Source organism: Callithrix jacchus, chromosome 9, assembly GCF_049354715.1.
Source record: "Callithrix jacchus isolate 240 chromosome 9, calJac240_pri, whole genome shotgun sequence".
Taxonomy (NCBI): Eukaryota; Metazoa; Chordata; class Mammalia; order Primates; family Cebidae; genus Callithrix; species Callithrix jacchus.
Genome location: NC_133510.1, coordinates 42,728,897 through 42,744,008, shown reverse-complemented (window position 1 = coordinate 42,744,008; position 15,112 = coordinate 42,728,897). Strand labels below are relative to the sequence as shown.

The window sequence follows — 15,112 nt, the reverse complement described above, 5'->3', positions numbered from 1 at the left end:
TTAATTTTTGTGGAAGATGTCAGAAAGGGGTCTAGTTTCAGCTTTCTGTGCATGGCTGGCCAGTTTGCCTAAAACCATATATTAAATAGGGAATCCCTTCCCCATTGCTTATTTATGTCAGGTTTGTCAAAGATCAGATGTGGTATTGCCTCTGAGGCCTCTGTTCTGTTCCATTGGTCTATATCTCTGTTTTGGTACCAGTACCATGCTGTTTTGATTACTGTAGGCTTGTAGTATGGTTTGATATCAGGTAGTGTGATGCCTCCAGCTTTGTTCTTTTTACTTAGGATTGGCTTTGCTATGTGGGCTTTTTTTTGGTTCCATGTGAAGTTTAAGGTGGTTTTTTCCAGTCCTGTGAAGAAGGTCAATGGTAGCTTGATGCGAATAGCATTGAATCTATAAAATACTTTGGGCAGTGTGGCCATTTTCACAATATTGATTCTTCCTAACCATGAACATGGAATGTTTTTCCATGTGTTTGTGTCCTCTCTTATTTCCTTGAGCAGTGGTTTGTAATTCTCATTGAAGAGATCATTCACATCCTTTGTTGGTTGTATTATTCCTAGGTATTTTATTCTCTTTATAGCAGTTGTGAATGGGGGTTCGCTCATGATTTGGCTCTAAGTCTGTTGATGGTGTATAGGAATGCTCATGATTTTTGAACATGGATTTTGTATCCTGAGACTTTGCTGAAGTTGCTTATCATTTTAAGGAGATTTTGGGCTTGTAAATATACAATCATGTTGTCTGCAAATAGAGAGAAGTTGACTTCCTCTTTTCCTAATTGAATACCCCTTATTTTTTTTCTTGCCTGATTGTTCTGGCTAGAATTTCCAATACTATGTTGAATAGGAATGGTGAGAGAGGGCAGGCTTGTCTAGTGCTAGTTTTCAAAGGGAATGCTTCCAGTTTTTGCCCATTCAATATGATATTGGCTGTGGGTTTCTCATCAATAGCTTTTATTATTTTGAGATACGTTAAGAGTATTTTTGTATTGTACTTTAGGTTCTGGGGTACATGTGCATATCATGCAGGATTGTTGCATAGGTACACACATGCCATGGTGGTTTGCTGCCTCCATCCCTCCATCACCTATATCTGGCATTTCTCCCATGTTATCCCTCCGTAACCTCCCTACACCCCCCACCCCTCCCCTAGTCCCCCCCAACAGACCCCAGTGTGTGATGCTTCCCTCCCTGTGTCCATGTGCTTTCGTTGTTCAACACCCACCTATGAGTGAGAACTTGCAGTGTTTGATTTTCTGTTCTTGTGTCAGTTTGCTGAGAATGAGGGTTTCCAGATTCATCCATGTCCCTACAAAGGACACGAACTCATCATTTTGTATGGCTGCACATTTCATGGTGTGTATGTGCCCATTTTTCTTGTCCAGTCTTTCATCAATGGGCATTTAGGTTGGTTCCAGGTCTTTGCTATTGTAAACAGTGCCGCAATGAACATGTGTTCATATGTCCATATAATAGAATGAGTTAATAATCCTTTGGATATATACCCAGTAATGGGATTGCTGGGTCACATGGAATTTCTACTTCTAGGTCCCTGAGGAATTGCCAGACTGTCTTCCACAATGGTTGAACTAATTTAAAAACAGTGTAAAAGTGTTCCTATTATTTGAGACTTTTTAGCATAAAGGGTTGCTGAATTTTGTTGAAGGTCTTGTCTGCATCTTTTGAGATGATCATATGGTTTTTGTCTTTTGTTCTGTTTATGTGATGTATTTTGTTTATAAATTTGCATATGTTAACCAGTCTTGCATCCCTGGGATGAAGCCTACTTGATCATTATGGATAAGCTTTTTGATGTGCTGTTACATTTGGTTTGCCAGTATTTGATTGAATCTTTTTGCATCTATGTTCATCTTGGATATTGGCTTGGAGTTTTCTTTTTTAGTTGTGTCTCCACCAGGTTTTGGTATCAGGATGGTTTCATAAAATGAGTTAGGGCGGATTCCCTCTTTTTATGTTGTTTGAAATAGTTTCAGAAGGAATGGTACCATCTCGTCTTTGTACATCTGGCAGAATTCAACTGTGAACCCGTCTGGACCTAGTCTTTTTTTCGTTGGTAGGCTGTTAATTACTACCTCAACTTCAGACCTTGTTATTGTTCTATTCAGGGATTTAGCTTCTTCCTGGTTTAATCATGGGAGGGTGGAAGTGTCCCAGAATTTATCCATTTCTTCTAGATTTACTGGTTTATATGCATAGAGTTGTTCGTAGTAATCTCTGATGGTAGTTTGTATTTCTGTAGAATTGGTGGTGATATCCCCTTTATCATTTTTATTGTATCTATTCAATCCTTCTGTCTTTTCTTTTTTATGAGTCTGGCTAGTGACCTATTCTGTTGATGTTTTCAAAACTGCTCCTGGATTTATTGATTTTTTGAAGGGTTTTTTGTGTCTCTATTGCCTTCATTTCTGCTCTGATCTTAGTTATTTCTTATTTCCTGCTAGCGTTTGAATTTGTTCTATATTGTTTTTCTAGCTCTTTCAATTTTGATGATAGGGTGTTGATTTTAGATTTTTCTTCACTTCTCCTGGGGGCATTTATTGCTATAAATTTCCCTCTAGACACTGCTTTAAATGTGTCCTCTAGACTCTTTCTTGCATCTCTTTAAAAAAGAGATTCTGATACCTTGTGTTTTCATTCTCATTGGTTTAGAAGAATGCCTTTATTTCTGCCTTCATTTCATTGTTTATCTCATCATCATTCAGGAGCAGGTTGTTCAGTTTCCATGTAGATGTGTGGTTTTGAGTGAGTTTCTTAATTCTGAGTTCTAATTTGATTGCACTGTGGTCTGAGACTGTTATGATTTCTGTTCTTTTGCATTTGCTGAGGAGTGATTTATTTCCAATTATGTGGTCAGTTATAGAGTAAGTGCAGTGTGGTGCTGAGAAGAATATATATTCTGTGGATTTGAGGTTGATAGTTCTGTCAATGTCTGTTGGGTCCGATTGACCCAGATCTGTGTTCTAGTCCTGGATATTCTTGTTAATTTTCTGTCTTGTTGATCTAATATTGATAGTGGAGTGTTAAAGTCTCCCACTATTATTATACTGGGAGTCTAAGTCTCTTTGTAGGTCATGAAGAACTTGCTTTATGTATGTGGGTGCTTCTGTATTGAGTACATATATATTTAGGATAGTTAGCTCTTTTTTGCATTGATCCTTTTACCTATGTAAAGCCTTTCTTTGTCTCTTTTGATCTTTAAAGTTTACTTTATCAGAGACTAGGATTTATAACCCCCTTTTTTTTTTGCTCTCCATTTGCTTGGTAAATCTTTCCTCATCCCTTTATTTTGAGTCTATGTGTTTCTTTGCATGAGAGATGTGTCTTCTGAATACAGCATATTGATGGGTGTTGACTTTTTATCCAATTTGCTAGTCTGTGCCTTTCGATTGGGGCATTTAGACCATTTACAATTAAGATTAATATTGTTATGTGTGAATTTGATCCTGCCATTGTGATATTTGCTCATTGTTTTGCCTGTTAGTTGATGCAGTTTCTTCATTGTGTCGATGGTCTTTACCTTTTGGTACATTTTTGCAGTGGCTGGTACTGGTTGTTCCTTTCCATGTTTAGTTCTTTCTTCAGGAGCTCTTATAGGGAGGCCTGTTGGTGACAAAATCTCTCAGTAGTTGCTTCTCCACAAAGGATTTTATTTCTCCTTTGCTTATGAAGCTTAGTTCGGCTGGATATGAAATTCTGGGTTGAAAGTTCTTTTCTTTAAGGGTGTTGAATATTGGCCCCTACTCTCTTCTGGTTTGTAGGGTTTCTGCAGAGAGATCTGCTGTGAGTCTGATGGGCTTCCCTTTGTGGGTAACCTGACCTTTCTCTCTGGCTTCCCTTAGTACTTTTTCTGTCATTTCAACCCTGGTGAATTCGATGATTTTATATGCATTGGGGTTGCTCTTGTTGAGGAATATCTTTGTGGTGTTCTCTGTATTTCTTTGATTTAAATGTTTACCTGCCTTGCTAGGTTGGGGAAATTCTCTTGGATAATATCCTGAAGTGTGTTTTCCAGCTTAAATTCATTCTCCTCATCGCATTCATGTACACCAATCAAACGTAGATTAGGTCTTTTCACATAATCCCATATTTCTTGGAGGCTTTGTTCTTTTCACTCTTTTTTCTCTAATCTTGCCTTCTTGTTTCATTTAATTAAGTTGATCTTCAATTGATGATATCCTTTCTTCTGCTTGCTCGATTCAGCTATTCAAACTTGTGTATGTTTTGCAAAGTTCTTGTGCTGTGTTTTTCAGCTCCAGCAAGTCATTTGTATTTTTCTCTGAGCTGTTTATTCTAGTTAGCATTTCTTCTAACCTTTTTTCAACGTTCTTAGTTTCTTTGTGTTGGGTTAGAACATGTTCTTTTAGCTCATAGAAGTTTATTATTGCCTACCTTCTGAAGCCTGCTTTGGTCAGTTCATCAGACTCATTCTCCTTCCAGCTTTGTTCCCTTGCTGGTGAGGAGTTGTGATCCCTTGGAGGATGAGAGGCCTTCTGATCTTTCGTGTTTGCATCCTTTTTGTGCTGGTTTGTTCCCATCTTCGTGTATTTATCTACCTGTGGTCTTTGTAGTTGGTAACTTTCAGATGGATTCTCTGAGTGGATGTCCTTTTTGTTGATGTTGAAGCTATTTCTTTAGATTTTTAAGTTTTCCTTGAAACAATCAGGCCCCTGTGCTGCAGGACTGCTAGAGGTCCACTCCAGATCCTGCTTGCCTTGGAATCACCCAGGAGCTGCAGAAGAGCAAGGATGCCTCCTGTTCTTTCCTCTGGTAGCTTCATCCCAGAAGGGTACCTGCTAGATGTGAGCCAGAGCTCTCCTGTATGAGGTGTCTTTTTGGTTATATGGGGGTCAGGGAGCCACTTAGGAAGGTAGTCTGTCCCTTATCGGAGCTCAAGTGCTATGCTGGGAGCTCTGTTGCTTCCTTTAGAGCTGCTGAGCCAGGTAGGTTTACGTCTGCTGTAGCAGAACTCAGTTTCCCTTTTCCCAGGAGCTCTTTCCTGGGGAGGTGGGGTTTTATTTATAAGCCCCTGACGTGCTGCTCTCTTTTTTTCAGAGATGCCCTACCCATGAAAGAGGGAGTCTAGTCACAGTTTGCCTGCAGAGGCGCTGCTGAGCTGCCATGGGCTCAGTCCAGCTACTATGTAAACTTGCTCTGGCTTTTGTTTACACATGTAAGGTTAGAACCCCCTTGGCAATGGCGGATGCCCTTCCCCTCAGCGAGTTCGATCATCCTGGTTCAAGCTCAAACTAATGTACTGGCTGCGAAACTCTCAACCCAGAGGGTTTCAGTTTGCTGTTCTTTGCGGGCGTGGGATCTGCCAAGCCATATCACTTGGCTGTCTACATTCAGTTCCCCCTCTCTCTGGGGAGTGGGAAGCTCCGTCTCTGTTGCTCCAGGTGCCAGCCAAAACAACCACCCACATTTGCACTGATAACCCATGGCACCAGCCAGAATGGCCACTCAGATCTATCCTGGTAACTTGCAGTGCTTGTTGGCCTGGTGGGGATCTCCTGGTCTATGGGTTATAAAGACCTTGGGAAAAGTGCAGTATTTGAACTGGAGTCTCAGAGTGTAAAAGTTCCCGATGGCCTCCGTTGGGTAGGAGGGGAGTCCTCCAGCCAGTTGCACTTCCCGGGTGAGGTAGTGCCTTGCCTGCCTTGGTTTGCCCTTCTTTGGCTACACCCACTGTCCATCCAGTCTCATTGAGATGAACCTCGTAGCTCAGTTGGAAATGCACGGATCACTTGCCCTCTGCGTCACTCTTACTGGAAACTGCGCTCTGGAGCTATTCCTATTTGGCCATCTTGGTGGAAGTCCAAAAATTGTTCAGTTTTTTAAACAATTTGCCTTACTTGGAACGCAAATAATCTCTGATGATAGTTATTCATCAAGCAGATTTTTTTGTTTCTCAGTTATCTATTTACTTCTGTTGCTGCAAGTTAATAATAATTTTAGAAGTATTTTTTTCAGATTTATTTAGGAAAAGTCAATATTTTCTGATTAATTTTTCAATTTTGAGTAGTTCTTCTTATGTTAGATTTCATGTCATATCTTCTATTGAACTTGAGGCTAAAAAAGTGTATGTATCTTGGCTGATTGTGGAAAGGTGAATTTAGTGGTTTTTTTTTTCTCCTAAGCCTTCATTTTAGGGAACTTCTCATTTTTTCCTTTAGTAACATCTTCAGCATTTCCAGACAAATAAATTCTACCAGCCACTCTCCTTGTTGATAGATCATCTGTCTCAGAGACATGATATAATTTGCTTATCTTTCCTTGTAGCATCAGAGGCTTCTTGAAATGCTAGATACAGAGAAGGAACTGTTAAAAGAAAAAATAAAGGAAGCTTTGATTCAGCAATCTCAAGAACAGAAGGTAATACTTTTAACTGTGCTTACAGTGTAGAAGGAATGTGTTCAGCAACCTCAAGTACTAGATTTAATGTCTTTCCAACTGTCTTATTATTGACAGGAAATATTGGAAAAATGTTTGGAGGAAGAAAGGCAAAGAAATAAAGAGGCATTAGTATCTGCTGCAAAGGTATTTCGATCTGTAATAGTGGGTTGCTTGTAAGTAAGTGGACTTAAAAATCTGAATGTATTAATTGTATTCTCAAACTACATTTATGTAATTTTTCATTCCACAAAAATCAATGTTTTTCTTATATTTACTTTTAAACTTAAGATATGACTATATTCTTATTAAATTCACATTACACAAGATATGGTAGTATTGAAATGCTTTATCATATAGATTACTACTTCGTATAAAGAACATATATGTTGGGACACTAATATCCACCTGGTATTTGTTAGATCTAATTAGAGGTTGTGTGTGTGTGTCTGTGTGTCAAGGTAAGTAATTTTTAAAGCCAAGTTTAAAATAACTTATCTAAATCATGTGTTCATAGATATAAAATATACATACACCAACAAATACACTTTTAACACTTTTGAGTTTTAGATTTAAAATTAAATTTAACAAACAAATATTGAATGTCTCATATCTGTGTATCATTATGCCAGGGGTGGAAATTCAGGGGTGACTATGATTTTGTCTTTCTCTTAAAGAATTTATAATCATATAAGAAAAATATCATTTATATACCAAGAGGGCAAGAAGGAATGCATTAAATTATGTTGAGTATGTACCTCATATATCTATGTCATAGAATTTTTTAAACAATAAATTACTTTTGAAGTGAGCCTGAAAGGATGGCTAGCATTCTGAACACAGCTTGAATTTTATTCCTTAGAAAGGGAGACATATTGACATTTTAAAAACATGTTTGTGCTCTAATGGTAATTGACATTAACTTTTGGGAAATTAGACGCAACAAAAGCTAGAGGCAGGGAAGGAATTCATAGAATGCATCAAAACTCTGGCTAAGAGATAGTGAGTAGTAGAAACAGTAGCAGTAGTAGCTTGGTAAGGAAAGAAATAGGCAAAATCTAGAAATATGGAGAAGATGGAATCCACATATTTGCTTGGTATAAATAATATCGAAGGTAGCCAAGTTGTATACTGCTAGAGTATGATTTAGGAACAAAATGGAAAGTAGTACTCTTTCTTTGGAATAGATTTGGGGTGATTTAAAGTAAAAAGTAGAATTTTTGAAAATTTATCTCTGTTTTTCAATACGTACTTTCCTAATGAGATTTATGATAATATTAACAAATGTGATTTTTAAATTATGATATAAAGAAGTGGATCATCTGGAGAAGACATGTAACTCAATGAAATGATATTTTTCACATTAAAAATGTTAAAAAAATTACACATCAGTAAATGGTTCATTCAGAGTGCAAGAAAGGACTGTAATAAAATAGTATGAAAATTTCATTTGACATAATTTCATTTTCCTTATTGTACCTAACCTTTAAGAACTAGCCCTTGTCAAGTTCTGATGTGAAGTCATCAAGAATATTTACAGTTATCTAAACAGGCTATGAATACTTGGTTTCTCCTACTATCTATGTGCGCGAGACTGGGTTTTCTTTATATACTTCAACCAAAAAACATCATTACAGACTTAACACAGAAGGGAGAAATAAGAATTTAGCTGTCTTCTATTAAGTCAGATATTAAAGAGGTTTACAGACACATACAGTGACATTTTCCTCACTTTTTAAATTTTGGAAAGTAATTATTTTTCATAAAATAGATTGTTATCAATGCATCCATGATATTAACTTTAAATGAATTAATAATTTTGTTTTTTCTTGAAATGAATTTCTCATGTTACATATTAATACATATAACCAACATAAACAAAATCTTTTGATGTCTTCAATAATTTTAAGTTTGTAAAGGGATCCTTAGACCATATAGTTTGAAATCTGCAACTTTATGCTAAGGCTTGATTTCTTTGAAGATTTAGAAATGCTATGGAAATTGAGCAGGAATATTTATGTAGAAAAGAATAATAGATTTTATGTTATAGCAGTTATTTAGTTTACTTCAAAACAGCAGTGTCAGAACTAAACACTATAGGATAAAGTTTTTTTATCTTTTAGGTTAACCGAGTCTGTCTTATGCAAGAAATTATTATGCAGTCAGTCTTTCAAATTTATTCTGGTAATTATTTATTTTGAAGCTTGAAAAAGAAGCAATGCAGGATGCAGTTTTAAAAGCCATAGAAGAAGAAAGAAAACATTTGGAAAAAGCCCATGCTGAAGAAAGGGAATTATGGAAGATTGAACATGCAAAAGATCAAGAAAAAGTATCTCAGGAAATTCAAAAAGCTATACAAGAACAAAGAAAAATAAGTCAGGTTAGTGATATTAACTGTAAATATTTACTTCTTTTTTCTCATTTTTCTCAATATGAAGTACCCTTACTTTATCTTTTATCTTACTTAAAACAACCTTGGTAGATATTTATGACTTCTTCATTTTTATTTTTCCATTTTGATGTTAATATTTTACTTAATCATTTTTAATATTTTAATGTACTTTCATCTTTCTGATATTGAAAACTCAGCAATTGGCCATTTTACCCTTTTACTTTATTTTCTGAAAGGTGAGAACCAAATTTATGTTTAGTCATTGCAAATACATTAAACTTTCTTTTTTTTTATTTTTCTCATAAGTAGACACACATGCACACATGCACACAAACTCAATCAATACAAAATAATATATTTGTATAGAAAACAATTTGATTCAAATTGCATCTGCCATGTATTGGCACTGTTAGACTTTTCTGACACACAGCATTAAACAAGATAGACAGGGCCCCTGTGCTTTCATGGAGCTTATATCCAAGTTGGAAAAGAGCTATGATAAGCAAACTAGTACCACGTGGTGCTGTGGGCTAGGAAAAAAGATTCTGGTTTATATGTTTAGCTAAGAATGGTTATAGGAGATTTCTTTAGATAATAAAGTTAGCAAAGAAACCAAACTCAGTAAATTTGCGTGTCATATAATTCAATTTATATGAAATTTTAGAGAAGACAAAAGTGATATGAGAGAAGATACATCAGTAGAAGGTACAATAACGAGGGGCAGGGGAATTTTTTGAGGGCAATGGTAATGTTTTATATCTTGTGATAGCACCTACATTTGGCAAAACTTACCAAATTGCACGTTTAATATTGGTGAAAACTATTACATGTAATACCTTAATAGAGCTGATTTTTTAAAAAAACAAATGACTATCAGAATAACTGACTAGATGGTAATTTTGGATGTGGTTTCTTTTACTAAGGTGAGAAAAGGTTAAGTTTCATGGGGCTGAAAATCTAATTTATGTGTATTAATTGTGTAATGGCCTATTCGTCATCCTAGAGGAAATGTTGAGTAGGCAGTTAGAAATATAGAAATGGAATTCAGGGGAGTTGTCAGGGCTGGAGATAGAAATTTTGGATTAATAAGCATATAGTTGTTATTTAAAGCCAAATAAATAAAATAATAATTTCTGGATAGGGTTCTATGACTTTCTTTTGTAGAATGTGTCCGTCTTCTATCTAGAAAGAATATGGCCACTTTAGATTAACTGTGTAATACTGTAGATAGTCTCACATGTAACAGTTGTACCACAGATGAAATTATGAAAGTGTTGAAGTTACTAGTGCTTTCTGTGTCACCCTGTAACCCATGATTGAGTAGCCAGGCCATCATCCAGACTATATAGGAAGCTCAGGTCATTAATACGAACAGCAGCTTCTGCCACTTTCTGCTGAGCCCCTGCCTGGATGCAGAGGCTAGTGCTCATTCTGTCTTCTAGGTGTTTGGCAGCTGGTTGTGGTACATAGAGCCCGAAGTGCCACTCTCCAGGGGCCTATAAACTGTTTTTACTATAAAGTGAAGGAACTGACTTTTTAAAAGCTTGGAAGCCATTTTTAAAGTCACTTCACAGCACTCAAATGTTTTCTGAAAGAAAACTAAATATGAACCATAATTAACAGCAATTAATATCTTTCTTTGTCTAGTAAGTCACAGTAGAAATTAGGAAATATTAGTATGGTAACACAAAAACATTGTGAAACTTAAGCAGCCTAAATTATTACTGAAAAACATAAAGGGAAAAATCAGCTTCTGCTTTAGAATTTACCTCTGGATTTCCTCTCTGCTAGTACTGGCATTCACTAAGAAGATAAATGTTAAACTATGACAGAAAACAGAGTACCTAAGGATTGTGGTAGATAATTCTCAGAACTCACTTGAGAGATGTTTTTCTTTGGCCTTGATCGTAAGTTAAGTTGAAGTCTTAATGTTGATTGTAGACTGTACTTTTTTCTGAGGTAATAAGAGAAAAATTTATGAGCCTGGCTTATTGATTTTCATATTAAATTAATTCTGGGTCATTTAAAAGTCTTTGTTAAGGAAAGGACATTATTGACACCAAAGTAGGCCAAAAGAGGATAGTCATTAATTTTGCTATTCTAGCAAAGTCTTGTAAAAGAACTCTTGTACATACAGACACTCAAACTATGTCTGATGTTGGAAGCTCTTCATAATAGTTTATAACCACAGCCACTATAATTTGGGGTTATGTTTTCCCCAGAAGCCACAGACATTACAATCAGTGGTTAAATTTTCCTGAAGAAATTTAGTACTGCCACCTGACCCTACTTTTAAAAAAGGAAATAGCATTTCTATTTTAGCTTAGCAGGCTAGTTTCACAACCCTGAAATTTTTCTGTGCTGACTTCTTTAGTTTTGATTCATTCATTTTAAATTTTTTATTTACAATACTTTGATAGTAACCTAGTTTAGAATAAAGTTATCATGATATTTAAAATTATTGAGAGAATGAGAATTCATCCTGGATTTTCCCTTTTGTCCTCATTTGCACATCTTTTTAATTATCAGAACCTTTTCATTTTACCTGTAAAATAATCCTTAAACATATACAGTTACTTCCAACCTGCTGCCATTGTCTTAATTAATATTCTTATTGCTTACCTTGACATCCTATATAGACTTATTTACCTCCAGTTTTGTTCTTTTCAACTTGGAGCAAGTTGGATGTCATTCTCCCACTTTAAATTCTTCAGTGCCTCCCTGAGGCTTATAAAATAAAGTTCAAACTACTTAGCATAAAATATATATCTTTCATTGATCTGATCTGTACCTGTCTAGCTCATCTTCGGCTGCTCTGTTTCACATTTCATGCTTTTAGAACTAAATGACTGGTAGACATAGAGTGCTATTTTATGGTATTGGGCCTTGGTTCATAGTACATCATCAGCCTAGAAAGCCATTGCATTCCCCCAACTGGCAAAACCCACTCTTATTTCATAATTCATCATTTTACCCCACATAAAACTTTTCTTTCCTCCTTCCAGATTAAATCAAGTGCTCTTCTTAGGCATTCAGTATATAACTAAACCATTGCTAAGCCTTACTATTATTATAAAAGGACCTGTTTCTATGTCTTCACTAGATTACAAGCACCTTAAAAGAAGGAGCTGAGTCTTAACAAACTGCAATAGATTGATATAGGACCAGCACTGTTTTAAGGAGACATACTAATCTTTGAAAAATCAGCTGGGTCTCCAACAACACAATTTGGCTCTTAGAGTTATAGTAGCTTTTAATTGTAATATTTATTCAAGACTAGGGTTACTTAAAATAGTGCTATAGATGTTATAATCCCCTTTTTAAAAAAGCATTCATCAGACTATCAGTTGGGTGCCAAACTGAACTGATTTTTATCATTGTTACTCAGTGAAATACTTAGAAAATACTCTGAGAGGTCAAGGATAATTACTTTCAGCTTTAGAAAAATGTTTACGTTGAACAACTAGTATACACTTGCTCTACAGTGATGAATGGCTGCATGAGTGTAAGTAGAATTTTTAGGTCACAGTAAAGTAGTACAGTCTCTTTCACTGGTCAAACAAAAGCATTACATTACAGATACCATGTTTTAAAAGAGATGTTCCCAAATCAGAATGAGACATTCATTTGTACCTCCTCAGCATCTGTTACTCTGTTCCCAATGTGATAGTTTATTTCTTAGCGAAATGGTTTAGAGGAAATTTAACCTGCTTTCTAATTGACGTATAGCTGCTTGTTTACATAGGCTAGTAATTCTTTTCCATCCCCATGTTTCAAGGATGCACACATTAATTTGAGTCAAGCTCTTCAGACTCAATTTGAGGACTTGCTTCCTCAGGTATATAAACTCTTGTTCACAGAAAGAAAATGAAGAAATTTGTCTTGAGACCATATATTTAGAGATTTTGAGAAAAAAGAAACAACATCATTGGCGAAACTAAGCACTAAAGAGGAAGAGATTTGCATCTTGATCACATTGTTTGCCCGCTGTTAGGTGAAGCCCACTGTTAGTTCTTTTATGTTCTCTCATATGATGCTATAACTTCTTATTTTTTTTCCTTAAGTCAATTTGCGCTGAATTTTCTGTTACTTAGGATCAAAAGAATTTTAACTGATTGCCAAATAAATATGCTAAGGAGTAAAAGGGTTAAATTTGAGGCCTAGCTTGGGACTCATGTAATTTTGACCAAGTTTTAAAAATCTTTAAGGCTCCACTTTTGGATCTGTAAATGGGATTAATAATACCTATTTTGCATATTTGTTGTGAAGCCCTTGGAAGCAAGTCAAAAAGGAAAGACAATAGTTGGTGTGTGTATATATGCATATTTTAACTTGGTTGAAGAGGGACAGATTAGAAGAAGTAGGTGAAAATATTTAGCTCACTGCTGTCTTGTGTCTCTTATTAATGGGTATATATTCTGAGAAATGCGTCATTTGGAGGTTTTGTAATGCAAATATCACAGAGTGTACTTATACACACCTGGGTGGTATAGCATTCCTAGGCTAAGCTACAAACCCGTATGGCATGTTACTGTACTGAGTACTTTAGGCAGTCATAACACAATGGTAAGTGTGTATCTAAACAAAAAAACAACAGTAAAAATACGTATTATAATCTTAAGAGATCAGTATTGCATACACAGTCCCTCATTGACAAAAATGTCATTATATGGTGTATGACTGTACAAGCTGAAACTATGAAATTACAATTGATCTAGCAAACTGTGCATCATTTTATCCAGGATTGAAAAGATGGATTGGGTGGAAGGTTGAAGAATGTGTATTAGTGAATATAATCTCTACTGTCCTTTCTACACCATGAATATCTGTTTCTATTTCTGTATTATTACAGGTATAGAGCAAATTTCTACTTTACAGATTTGTACCTAATTACTAATATTGCAAAAAATTTTCATTTTTATAATTTAATTATAAAAAGTTCTTTTTCTGAAATAATTACTGTAAAATCCTTTTCCAGTACATTTAAAATACTTATATTGCTTTTTCGTAAGCTTATAACTTTGGTTAAGTAGCTTAAGTATTCTAAATTTCAGGTATGCATGACTCTCAAAATCATCCTGAGGACTGAATGATACTATACCTGACTATTTTCTTAAGTTTTAGCCACAAAACATAAAGCATGACTTTTATATTTTTATTTTAATACTTTTTATATTCTCTTTCATTTAGCTCTGTTTGTTTCACACACATCTTTGTTCACAGAATCTTCAGTACCACTAAATTGCTATAATGTAGCATAAATTCATTTAATTTGTTTAGTACAGTGCCTGGAACATAGTATGTGGTGTTATAGGTAGGATGGCCACTACTGTTTTTGATACTTCTACTATTATTATTATTACCGTCTAATTTACTCATGTAATTTTTACACCTAGCATAGTGCCATGCATAAGCAGCAGGCAGACAGATGGTTACTGCTGATTACTGAATGCTGTAGTTTTCCAGACTGTGTATCAAGAGGGGGTACTTCAATAAATTCATAAGGATTCTGCAAGTTTTGTTGTTGTTGTTGTCTTATAACCAGAAGGAAACACAGCAATACTTGAGTTTCTGAAACCAGATGAACTACCAGCTTGCTGATATTTGTTTATGTTACATTTCTTTCTCTTTTATTATATCTTTGAGAAGTTGGCATTTTGGATGTTGCTGAGATAAAAAGCAAGTACCATGCAAAAATCAATGTGGAACAGAACCTGAGAGTGTTATTGTCCCATCTTACTCCACGGGTTAAAAGGCTATATAATGCTTAACATTTCAAAATTCTCATGAGTAAGGAGCATAGTTAAGGATAAAATAAAAATATTTTCCTTTCAATTTTTATATATTATCTTTTCAAATGGCTAACTTATCATCTAGTTAATTAATCTGTGGAACAACTGCATATTTCTTTTGGCCTCATAGGAGCATGAAAAAAATTACTGAGACTGCAAGAGAGCTGTGAACTAATGGAGTGTGAGAAGCCATAATCTAGTGTGTACCCACAGAATAAGTTGCTCTGGGAGACATAAGAAATGGAATATGTAGTCTCTACTCTTAAGTAGATTTTCTTTGTATTGGGGAAACAAATTCACATGTTTATTAAGATGAACTGTGCTTCCGTAGTCTGTACCAGATATTATAGTAGTGTTCTAGTCATAAAGACTGTGCTGTGTCATAAATATAGTCCGTGGTTTCAAAGGGATATCAAGTTAGTATGATAGAAGTAAACGGATTAATATAATTTTGAGTTAGAGTGCTCTGAGATTGATAAAATATAAGGTATTCTATGAACACATTTGAGGAG

General features: G+C 35.3%; 1 protein-coding gene across 21 annotated transcripts in view; it reads left to right on the top strand.

Moving 5' to 3' along the window:
• The window catches only part of CCDC91 (coiled-coil domain containing 91), a 366,252-nt gene that overhangs the window by 265,404 nt on the left and 85,736 nt on the right, over positions 1-15,112 (top strand). For 19 of the 21 annotated variants that reach the window (XM_078339017.1, XM_078339026.1, XM_078339025.1 and 16 more), the window contains 3 exons: positions 6,306-6,398; positions 6,495-6,563; positions 8,620-8,796. In XM_078339017.1, coding sequence (XP_078195143.1) covers positions 6,306-6,398; positions 6,495-6,563; positions 8,620-8,796 — 339 coding nt within the window. The remainder of the gene's footprint in view (positions 1-6,305; positions 6,399-6,494; positions 6,564-8,619; positions 8,797-15,112) is intronic. The other 2 variants (XM_078339024.1, XM_078339023.1) reach the window with 1 other exon arrangement.